Below are 12,260 nucleotides of genomic sequence, written 5' to 3' on the forward strand. Positions count from 1 at the left end.
GCAGACGACATTCTCAAAACAGTACTTTGAGAAGCAAGGCCGAGGACAGAGGTTAAAAATAAAAGAACAGGCGTCTGTACATGCTCTTATTTACATCTGCTCCACATGAAAGGGCACTATATGCTCTGTTGATAAAAACAGACAACTTCTTAGGGGAAATGTTCAACTTGTGTCTTGGGCTGGCTTTGTTGTCTTTGTGGTTGAGCTGATCCACAGGCAGCATGGGCTACAGCAAGGCGGGTTTCACACAGAATGCCGGCTAGTGTTACAGAAATTTTGACACTCCGTGTGGCCTTAATAGGTTTCTTAAATGCCTACTGTGATTCCTTACTGTAGAAGACACGTATGGTTGGAACCAAATGTTTTCTCTTTAACGCCAACCACACCTATCAGGGTACGTATGAACTAAATTGTACTTTTTTTTTCCCCAATAACTTCTGAACCATGAAGTCACTCAGAACTAAGAGAAAAGAAGTATCTTCTGCTGTGGTAAGAGAACTATTACAATACAGACTCAGCCTACTAAAACTACATGCACACATATATAATTCATGGTATAAATATAGTTGTCAGCCTTTCAGCATTACTACTTCTCTGTGAGTCTCCATCAATGTTCTTGGTTAACACACACACTAAAAATATCTGTGAGCATCTCTGGTAGGTGTTCAGCTAAGTATATATTTTTCTACTGGTTACACGTCCCAAACCATTTTTAAAATAACTTCCGTTTAAATGCAATTCATGGCAGACGACAGAGAAAGAAGTCCTGACTGCACAGTGAAGAAAAATCAGAAATCGAGAAAGTAAACATCATGACTGTTACCTCAGTCAAAATTAAACAAGACTAAATGCAATGTTCTAAAATGTTTTTGTTACAGATATTTTTGGCAGATAAGGAAAGCTTACAGACTTGCTATCTTTGTGACAACTGACAGAAGAGAGTCAGAAAAAAGGACAGAAAAAAAGTCCCTTTAAAGAAAAGAAAAATCTGGACTGTATACAGGCTAACTGGACAGTAGATCTAGATAGTTTAGTTCTAATTTTCCCAATGTATTTGTGAGTCTGGGTGTTAATGAAGGGGAAAAAAGAAAACTCAATCTCTCTAATGGATACTTCTCATGCAGTATTCTACACTTGAAGAAAGAAAGGAAAGAAGAAATAAGTTGAATTTAAAAGTATTTTTCCTTCTTTTTTTCTTCTAGCTTTTGAAAAGTCATCTGTCATTTATTTGTTTGATATTCACTCAAGGGACGGTAAGAAAAGACACGGGGATTTTTTTGTCGCTGAAATTCCACCACTATCATTTTTCAGAGACATATTATGTAAATAAAACTACATTTGCAATACTCCTAAATTGAAGAAACCATCCCCTAGCAAGTCATAAGTTAGATACAGAAAGAATATAGCCACTCTGAAATTATTATCTCTAAGACAAATAACAGATTGCACAATGTTTTATTGTGTGCCAAGAACGTTTTCGGTTCACAATTTCACTTGAAAAAATAGATCACATACTTGTAAAATCATACCCAGCATTGACTTCATAAGGCATGTGGCTTTAGAGTGCTTTTTACAATTATTAATTCTATTAGTCAACTAGCAGGCGGGCTAATGCAATTGTCTTAGAAGATGCACGGAAGACACAGAAGACATTTTGAGAGCTGATCTGTATATCTGCAAAACAAAACAAAAAAAAAGGTTTTCCTTCCTAAATTATGCATTCAAAATACGGTTTTTACTTAAAAACATTATTATACCTACTGTACATTCCCATGCATCTATTACTGGGCACTATACAAATAGAGTCTGCTGGTCTCTATTTCCCTCAAACACGAGAAATCCCATAGCTCTCTTCTCCTCAGACACACGTGCTCTTGCACACACATGCACTCACACAAAAAGACAAAAAATTGTCTCAGACGTAACATTCACCGAACACTTAAACAAGTTTTAAGTAAATGCTGAAAATGAGCTGTAGAAAGTGTCTTAAAAATTCCCATGCACCATCATGGGACTGGTCTAATGGGATAGTTAATGGCTTCTAAACAACTGGTTCCATCAGCAGTTTTAAGTTAACCTCTGCTGGCTGCCTTGTGTTCCACTTGAAATGAAATTAGTGGTGTTACTTTTGTTGTTAGCAGGCAACTTCCCACTTCTCTAAAATGCCATTGCAATAGTAAGCACATTTGTTGGGGGCTAGTAAAGAAGCTGAGTGAAGAACAGTCTTTGGGACTGAACTACCTTTTCATCACTGCAAACAGTGATCTGCCCAAAATAAAAGAATTACTAAGCCTGATGTGAATGAAAGGACTTCTAGAGCAGAGGGAATTTTAGATAAGGCCCAAGTTGCAGTACTTGTCTTTGGGCTCTGTACTCCAGGGGTTTGTATCTTATCTTCCTTACACTGAAATTACCTTTAAACCACATGGGGTTTGGGGTTTTTTTAGCTGATATCATCACTCACACTATTTTAAAGTAGAAATAATAATAGCTATACGTACTTTCCCTCAAAAACAGCCAAGGCTACTCTATGTTGTTCATACATCTGCAAGATACAGACTTTACTGTTCAACAATCACTCACGTCAGCTTATCCCTGGAAACAAAAACTTCTGCTAAAATCAGTTTGTACTTCAGGATAATGAATTACCATGGTGACTAGTGTACCTCTTAAAAAAAAAAAAAAAGGAAAAAGATAACCCAAACAAATTTTGGTAATCAATAGTTTTTTAGTGGTGGAGATAATGGCTAATTACCTGCTGATCACCAGCTCCCCAGCAGGTCACTGTTGTTGCTCATTACTTTTACTGAATGTGATGGCTTGTCATCAAAGCCTATTGCAATAGAATGGTTGTTGCCTGGTGCTTGTGCTGCAGTTTTAGGTCAGATCTTAGTCATATGCTCTTTTTAACAGAATAATCCAACTAGAAATATGTTTGAATTTTATGAGATGCCACTGACTAATCTTTGTACAAGTAGATGCAGAAGCAGATGAAGAGCAAACTGAGTCAAAGGTATATGAAGACTGTGATATTATCAGTCAATATGCTGCAGCAACAAAAAGTTAAATGAAAATACACATTTATATTCAACAGGCTCAAGTAGGACATCTTTGTTAAGGGATAGTAAAATTAATACTTTTACACTCATATATATTACACACCCACACAAAGACATATAATGCACATACGGCACTTGAACATCAATCATTTTCCCAGAATAATGCAGCAAAAAATCATTAACTCTCAGTGTCTCAGCTTAATATACATGTAATACTTACCTATCTCACAGGACTGTTGTGAGGCTTAATTAATTAGTGACTGCAAAGCATTTTGTGATCCTCTAATGAAAGGTGCTACATAGCACAAAGTATTATTAAAATCATTAGGACCACAAAAAAGCCCTGTGGAATTCCAGCCTACACTGTCTGTTGGGGTTGGGAGTGATCTTATTATTAAAAGGAGACCATCAGACTAATTTTCATAATTTTTTCAAGATTTTTTCCCCCTTTGCTGTTGTGATAGCATGTTAGTAGCTAGAAGTTTAATCTGTATCATCTTAATAACATACACTCATGTAGTTTGTTACTGCAGGGCTAGAGAAGAGAGCAGGGCTTTTGGCATTCATCTGGCTTTCCCTTTTAAGAAAAAATAAAAAATAAAATTGAGAGACATATTTTGACACCTTCCCACACTCCACCCCAGCAGGACAGCTGATCATGTGAGATCGCAGGATACTCATGCTATAGCTGCATGGGAAAATAATGCTGTGGTTTTAATTTCTCTCCTTTTTAGACTTCTTTTTCCTTCACAAAAAAAAAAAAAAAAAAAAAAAAGAAAAACAGAAGAAAAAAACACAAAACAAAACCCCGTTTATTACACATAAATAGACTACAAAGACTGTCTGCTGTGCTTCATATAAAAAAGCCCCAAAGTGTTCAAAGTGCCGGCTTCTATCAAGCACATAAAGTCCTAATCAATCTGGAGCCTCCTCCCTACTCTCCATACAACAACCAAGCAGCTGTAAGGCACACAAGCTCCGAAGCTGGAAAGCTCGTGTTTTGAGAGACTGAATTTCTGGGAAAGTGTCTCAGCGGCGGGCTCTGTCCCTCAGGAGTCACCCAGCACCCTGCCCTCCTCGGCAGCCTGTCCCACTGGGCTGGCCCAAACCTGTGCCGAGCACAACCAGAAAGTTAACAAGCTCATTAGTGCAGTCCACAGTTCAAAGACCTGACATGTTTTCTAATTTAAGCGTTTTCAAAATAAAAAAAAATCTGTAAATAACACTGGCAATTCCAGGTGAAATTGCTGCCCTCACTGAAAATTAGATTACATTAGATGCAAACTACCCCAGGCTCAGACGCAGTGGTAGAGGACTGGCTAAAGCTTCTGCCCTTCTACCTTCCCTTGTGGACACTTGCACAATGAAATGACAGGAAAGAGACACGTACAGCTTCGCATCCCCATCATCTCCAGCTGGGACACAGAGCAGGAGGCAGTCACACACGATGTTTCTCTCCCAGTTTTGCTTGTGGTTCTCAGAGCAAGCCTGCCAGCAAACAACCAACACATGGCCCTCCCTAACTTTTCTCTGCTGAGAAGGGAAGGGAAGAACAACCCCTTTTGTGTAAGTAACCCAAGAATCAGGCCCTAAACCATGGGAGGGCAGAATAAGCTTAATGACAAGCAACTGCCTCTTCAACAAGACCACCTGCTTTGGCACAAGTGTCTTCATACACGATACAAGACAGAAGATGTCACAGCTCTAAGCAACTGACAAGTTAATTCCAAAAGAGTTTTTAATCTATACATGTTTTTCTACAAGCCCTCAAACTGCATGTCCACTCTTTCGTGGCTGAAACTGCCAAGGTAAAATATGCTTCCTCGTATCAGTAAAATTAGGCAGGATCAGTCTTTGTATTTGGACAAAATGAATCTGCTTGATATTCTACACTCTGCATGCTTCACTGAAATTATGATAGCTTCATCAATCTAAAAAGTGCAAGGAGGAAACCATGGTTTATACGTCGTATTAGCAGAACAGCATCATAGCAAAACAGTGTTGTTTTTTCTCCTCCTCTCTTACTCTTTTGCATTTTCAGGCTCTTCAGTTTAGTCCCTGATCACCAATTTGCCAACGGCTGTTTGCAATTTTTTTCCCCACAAAGTGTACAACAAAGAGACAAGTGAAAAGAGCTGTGGTCTGTTCAGGCTTGCTCCTTCCCATTTACATTTACTTCCCCAACATCGATCGTTCTCAAATCTCTAAAGGTGCACTTTTGGACATCTTAAATCCTGCTAAGCTACAAAGTGCCACCACCTTCAAACAACTCTCATCAGATAAATCTCTTATTAATTCACATTGAATTAATTCCCAATGATCTTTTCTATTACCTTATGCTTCAGAGCACAGCACACATCAGTAGTCATCTAGCCACTGGAATAAATCTAACCTTTTCTACGGGTATAAAACAGACAGTTGGTCATTTCAAGAGAGTTTAGGAGTGGCATTTCAAAATAGATTGTTTAAGCCCACTTCCAGGCACTTAGTTCAGTTTAAGCTCACTCCTGGGGTAATCACACAGACACTTTCAGGAGAAACTGAAGTCAAAAGGTGATGTGCCTAAAGAGGTGACATGATGGAGAATTTCATGCTCTCTTGCAAGCAAAATGAAGAATTCTAAAACTGCTTTTATTTACAGGCTCCTGAGCACAGCAGGTTGCAGCTCTGCATTTCTTACTGGCCTCCACTGCCATCCATCCAGGACGGGAGAGCCCAACAAGGCAAGATTCCCTTTGGCCTCACTTCCAATCAAGTACCTAAAAGCCTTCTGTACACATGACAACCTATTAAAACTCAACGAAGCTTGTGAAACAGGAAAACTAACATCACTGACATTTTATGGATAAATTAAATTATCTACAGAGAAATGAAAAATTCAAGGTGTTCAAGGTGACGTGCAGGCAGAGCTCTTGGCTAGTGACTGAACCTGGGTTCTCTAGATGTCCAAGTCCATATCTCTCTCCTGTATGTATTTCAGTAAATAAAGCATCACCCTAGCACTTGGCAAAAGGCCAAGATCCAGTAATTTAATAAGGTACAGAAGGAGCATCTTGTGCAAAAATCTAAATGCTCCAATTTATCATGACAGTTATGGGATAAGCTGACATTTTATTTGTATGTAAATTAGTCTCCAAAACAGCTTTAAAAGGCAGCTCTTTCAGAGAATATTATGCCTTTGCTACTCTGTTCTGCATTCATCTAAACTCAGATTTGTATATTAAAAGTAGTTTAATTTTTATGTATTGGTGCTGCTTTGCATGCTCCCCAATCTACTGTTATTGCGCCATGGAGAGAATCCAGCCTGATTTGCTTACTGCAATAAAGTAACTGACTTCTGCCAGGACTGACACCTTCGAGAGCCCTGCCTGCCATCCTCTCTGAATCTTCTGGTAATTCTATTAATTAGCTGTCATTACTCTTTATAGGATGCAGAACATTCCCTATTAGACAAAACCAGAGGTCCATTTAGTCTGATGTTCTCTTTTGGAGATACCAGATCCTTCAAAGAAGGTTCAACTGCCTTTGGATAGCATCATCTACTGCTGTGAAAAGTAAATTGCTCCTTACCCTCAAATCTTAAGACAGTGGCTTACTTTCTGAAGAGTAAGAGGGTTTGTAGGCCTTAATTATCTCTCAACATTCTACAATTTGTTTTTAAAGAAGTCTTATATATCCCCACGTCCAATAAAAGTGACCAGTATCTATGTCAACATTACAACAATCCTGATAGCAGTGACATCTGGTAGCTCTCACTTTACAATCTAAATCTGAAAAAAAAAAAGTAAATTTTAAGTGTTTTGAGTTTGCTTCTTGCCAATGGAGTAGAGTTTTCCCTCAATCTTGTACTAGAGAGAATCAAAGACCTCCTAGGCTGTGGGCACATCTATCACATCCCCACTGTTCATTCTGTCTTTAGGGCAAACAACCACTGTCTTGCCAAACTCTTCTAGCAGGTGTGGCAATCTTACATGTTTCAATTTCTTTTCAGCCTGAGTAAACTCAGTGTTCCCTGTAATCCAAATGTCCTTTGAAGACAATGGGAGTTTAGGGTTTGCAAATGACTCAGAACTGAATCTGAGTTGAGTGTACCGGCAGAGGCAAGCACAGTGCTACTCTGAGATGAAGAGTGAGGAAAGAAGGTGACCTCCCGGCTCCCAGGCAAGAGTAATCAGGTATGGATACAAGAAATGACTCATTTGTTCTTTTGCACTAAGAATACAATGGACTGATCCTATTTCCCTTGAAGGTAATGGCAAAAGCTCCACTGACTTCAAGAGAAGCAAGTCTGAGATGTGTTGTCCCTTTCTGCCAGGCGCGGTCTGTGATATGAGAGAAAGGCATCAGAGTTCCCTTGCTCAAAACCTCAGCCAAATGGAACTATAAATTACTTGCGAGAAGAGGAAAAGATGCAAGGGAGATAGAGGATGGTTTTGGCTAGCATTCCAGAAAAGTTCAAATAATTTTGTTTCCAACTAGAGGCAAAATCCTCCCATTTGAAACGGGGTTGAAATTTCAAAAACTGGGAAAGAGTTAGAAGTCTACAGTCTAGACCTAAAACAGTAACATTAAATCATCACTGGAGAGGGCATTATTGTAGTACTTTTTCAGCCAGATGAGAACCAAGATGAACATGAGTTTGCAAAAATATCCTTTTTTTTTTTTTTTTTTTAAATTTGGCAAGGGTTTCCAGACACAAGTTACATAGGTAAGAGAGGGCAACCAAGGGCAACCGAAGTTGAGCCCACATACATCAAAGCAGACTCTGGCTTTGGGTACCTATCCAAACTGAGCCTTCAAAGGTTCTGATGTTGCCCTATTGTTTAGCTTGAATCTTGTCTAAGCTTGTTCAGGAGAACCCACATTCAGAAGTATGAGAGAAGGGAAAAGAGCACACATTTTCCAAACTGTGATTGCAAAACAAAACAAAAAAATGTAAATCTACCTGCTTCAGGGTAATACTGGTAAGCGTGGCTAGCTATTGTTGCTCCATGCTTTTCAATTTCCATACATTAGCATTCATTGCCGACATTATTAAATCCAAAGTTATTTGGATGCTTTGATCAGCAAATTGAATCTTGAGTCTATATATGATGTACCTATATTCACGTAAAGTTTACAAAACTATTATATTTCCCTATTCTAACTTTTTCCCCCACATGCTGTGAGTTTCCATATATCCCACAGCCATACATTCCAAACACAGACTATTTTATTTAGTAATTTATTCAAGAATTTAGATAAAAAGAAAAGCAATGGAAATTGTTTGGCATTCTCTGTATAAACAGTTCCTAGACATTTGGGTTGAATCATCCAGTAAACTCTCATCTTGACATGCCTGTGACAGATAAAACTTTCATCACCAATATGCCCTCTTGACTAGAGATCAGGATACAGGGGATCCGTATTACAAAACCTCTTTTACCCTTTATGGCTATCACAGAAATTAAAATCACATTAAATATAAGCAACTCAGAATTTTGGCACTGTTCTTCCACTCGGCACAAATAACCCCACTCTCCATTGTGAATAGGGGAGAAACAACAGCAGTGGCAACCACAACAAAAGAGTGGATTGTGTGTTCCCTACACAAAACAGAAAGCTGTGCCTATTCAAGAAATCTTGGCCATTTGTCAGAAATTACAGAACTGATGTTGGAGCCCAATATTAGGTCCAGCCAAAGCAGTGGTGAATTACCTCGCCTTTGGAATCATCCCTGTTAACAAGGAAAGACTCTCTTGCATCACATATGGTCCTCATGCAGACTGAGAAATAGAGCCACTTTCTTAAAAAAACCCAAAGTAAAATACATTAAAAAAAAAAGACCAAAGTGAATGCAAATGGATTCACTGAGTGGTTTGTCTATTATTTGCCCTTTTTATCTCTTATTTTTCTTTTGAAGCTGAGAAATGAAGTGAAATGCTGATGAGAAAGCTAGTCTTACAGCACTTCCACCTTAATAATTTGTTATGAAATGGCTTTAAAACAGCAGTATTTTTTGGATAACCATAAGAATTGAGTACATGCATTCGCTGAGGAGTATGATTTCTGTTTTACCCATTTCAATTCTGGTTGGAAAAGAGGGAAGGAGGGTGTGGAATAAGAAGACTCCTTGATACTCTGCTGATGTGGCTTTGCAGCCACTTCATGAGTGCTGGCAATCCTTTAAAATTGGCACAGGGTGCCAGCACCAGCCTGCTGACTGCTGGATGAATATATATAGTGCAAATAATGCTGTTCTTGAATCAGTTTTTCCCGAACTCCCACATAAACTTTCCATGGGAAAATCTCATAATGCCTGCATAAGTGATTTTATGAATCTAGCTTTCAGCTTTTGATAGAAGATTTCTACTGGCTTTGATTCTTTATTGCACAAAGGGGTGGTGCCAAAAGCCCTCACATTAGCCTGGACCATACAGACATCAGAAATTTAATTTAAACATCAGTAATCTGCCAGGATCATAAAACACATAAAAAAAAGATTTAATATTTTTTTTCCCCTGAGAGGTAAATATGTAATTTCAGAAGCACAAGTACAACATAGGTGGCAGAATCTGCAAGCAGCAACATATAGACAGAAACTAAAACTACCAATGAGAGTAGAAATCTTCAGTCCGCAGAGACGAGGAGAAGTGAACAGTTGTTTTATTCCTATTGAAGATATATTTTGAAGTAAGTTGGGCATTGTATATCTTTTCCAGCAATAATGCACCTAAATGTTCCTTAAAAAAATATATAAATACTTTTCTAAAAAGTTACAGAGAGGTAAACCCAGAGATTACACTAATATTTCCACTCTCAGAAATCCCTTGTACACAAGCAAGTCTTACCACGTTGCTCTCGTCTTCCTCCTCAGAGGTGCCTTCATGCCACCTCAATTCCCGATTAGGTACCTCACCAGTTTTAAGAAATATCCAGCAATGATGTTGAGCTGATTTGTTGCACTGGGATATATCCCACAAAGAGTGAAAGCTTTTGCCATGTTTTCACATAAAAAGAAAGCAACTATTAAAGCAACTTCTGGGTTCACTGGCATTCTGGAGTCTAAAAAAAGTCCCAAAACTACTTGCAGAGGCTACAACAGCACCTTCTTTGAAGTAATGTTGCAACTTGTGCCAAGGAATTTGGGATGTACCTGAGATCTGAAGGTGCGGGCTACAAATTAACACAGCCAATTAGGTGGAGAAGCTGAGAGTCCAATACGGATGGGGTGAGATAACCACATCACATTAACTGAATAAAAGGACTGCCAAATGTGAGCCAGTTGGCTGAGTACAGATCATGTCATTCTGCTCAGCTAACTGCTGCCCATCAATAATCTGTTGCTGTTTGCTCTCCCCATGACGATCAAACCAAGCTAGGGCTGCTTCTAATTTTCCAGTCTAGGAATAGCTTCAGAACATCCACAACTCTTTTTTCAAACAACTCAAGAGATAAATGTTTCATCCACATATCAGTGTGCAAATTCTTCCCAAAATGGGACTAGTCAAGAGTAAATAATTACTCCTATAACAGTTTTATCTGATAAACAACAAGACATAAGGCTGCAAAAGTGATCTTTGTACCATTAACAGTTAGGAGAAAATCCAACTTCTAAAATTACTTGATTAACTGATACAGGACACAAAAACTGTGACAATTCTGTAGAGAATGTTTCACAATAGATGTAGTCATTTTTTAGGGATTAGTATTAGCTATAAATTTCTTACCCCCTGAAATCTGGTACAACCGGATTTATAATGCAAAGATGTCTTCCTTTGAAGAAGACAGAGATGAAATCAGAGCCAATTAAATTTAAGCATCTCTTAAACAATTCTTTTGTTAAGCAGTGTGTATTGAAAGAATAAGAATACATGAGAGAAATTAGAAATTATCTTCATAATTTGGCCGTGGCTTCTCTTCTTATGAGTAATGAGAACAGCCCAAGATCACAGATAAAAACCTTAACGACATAAGACATTCGTAAAACCATTTGTATGTCGATAACAAGATGAGCATATATATGCATACATGACCTAAAGAACAGAGATTGCATTAAACCAATGTATTTGTGAAGTAGATGATACTTGGGTCTTCTCCAGCATCAAAATCTACTGATTAAACCAAACACAGACTTGAGTCTCCCTTTTTAAAAAAATAACCTCGTTATCATTGAATCCCGTATCATCTTGATAGGCCTTGGCCTATTAATAGAAAAATAATTGCTCTTTATGACTCCCAGATCTAAAGCAGCAATTTGATTTCCCATCCTCTTACATCCTAAGTTGTTGCAGCTCTGGATCGCCTTTGAGTCTGAAACAAAAATACCCAACAGCTCCGCTCATAACCCTCACGCTTCATTCACCCACAGCAGAACCTACATGTTGTTCCCATTTTGCCTGCTCACAAGATGGCACGCTTGTCTCACGCCAACTGCACAAATAAGTCTGTATTACACTCACAGCATCAAGGATAATTAAAGGTTAGGCACAGAGGTGGCAGCAACACGCTCCCACACCACCAACGGCACCAGCGGGGCTCCAGGTCTGTCTGCCTGTGTTGTGGTGCCTGAAACACCACGGAGGCACTGACCTGCTGCTTCTCGCTTCCCGAGATCAGATGTGGGGATTCGAAGCTGCAAAGCCTGAAGGCTTAAGCCCAAACTGAACTTCATCTACGTAGAACTCTACTGGCCTCTGAGCTAAAGGGGACTTGTGTCATTCACAAGTACACTGTAATCTAGGCAACATACACACACTTGATTAGACTCTAAAATTACTGAAAATTGCCATCTCCCTTGCGTCTTCCTAACAGCTTGACATATCAATGCCTAATGTCTCATTATGTTTCAATTTGAATCATGACTGTAAATCACTGGAAATACACAAGAAGAATGAGACATAAGATTTGGATGAAAAAAAATGAGGATGCACGAGAGACTGGACTTTAGAAACTTTATGAAAATATTAAAATAAGCAAAGGAAACATCATATAAACTGAGAAATGGCAAGTCTACTGGAGGCAGTGGAATAAAGACCCTATGGTTCACTCATCACAGGTAGAGTTAAGGTTTTTTCAAATTTAAAGAAATTTTCTTTTTTCTTTTTTTTTCTTTTAAGACATGTGGGTAATAGAAACAATAGGAACATAGGAATATTATTGTAATGGTTGATTTCACGGACATTCACTATACAAGACCTACCAAAACAGAAAAGATACCAC

The 12,260-nt window shown here is 38.6% G+C and overlaps 1 protein-coding gene across 8 annotated transcripts in view; it reads right to left on the reverse strand.

Annotated features, from left to right (window-relative positions):
• The window catches only part of TRPS1 (transcriptional repressor GATA binding 1), a 223,914-nt gene that overhangs the window by 182,953 nt on the left and 28,701 nt on the right, over positions 1–12,260 (reverse strand). For 5 of the 8 annotated variants that reach the window (XM_048286556.1, XM_048286548.1, XM_048286549.1 and 2 more), the window contains exon 2: positions 1,516–1,674. The exons of 2 other annotated variants lie outside the window; for them this stretch is intronic. In XM_048286556.1, the coding sequence (XP_048142513.1) occupies positions 1,516–1,552 (37 nt within the window). In that variant the 5' untranslated portion in view covers positions 1,553–1,674. The remainder of the gene's footprint in view (positions 1–1,515; positions 1,675–12,260) is intronic. One more of the 8 variants, XM_048286552.1, reaches the window with a different exon arrangement.

This window comes from Corvus hawaiiensis, chromosome 26 (assembly GCF_020740725.1).
Source record: "Corvus hawaiiensis isolate bCorHaw1 chromosome 26, bCorHaw1.pri.cur, whole genome shotgun sequence".
Taxonomy (NCBI): Eukaryota; Metazoa; Chordata; class Aves; order Passeriformes; family Corvidae; genus Corvus; species Corvus hawaiiensis.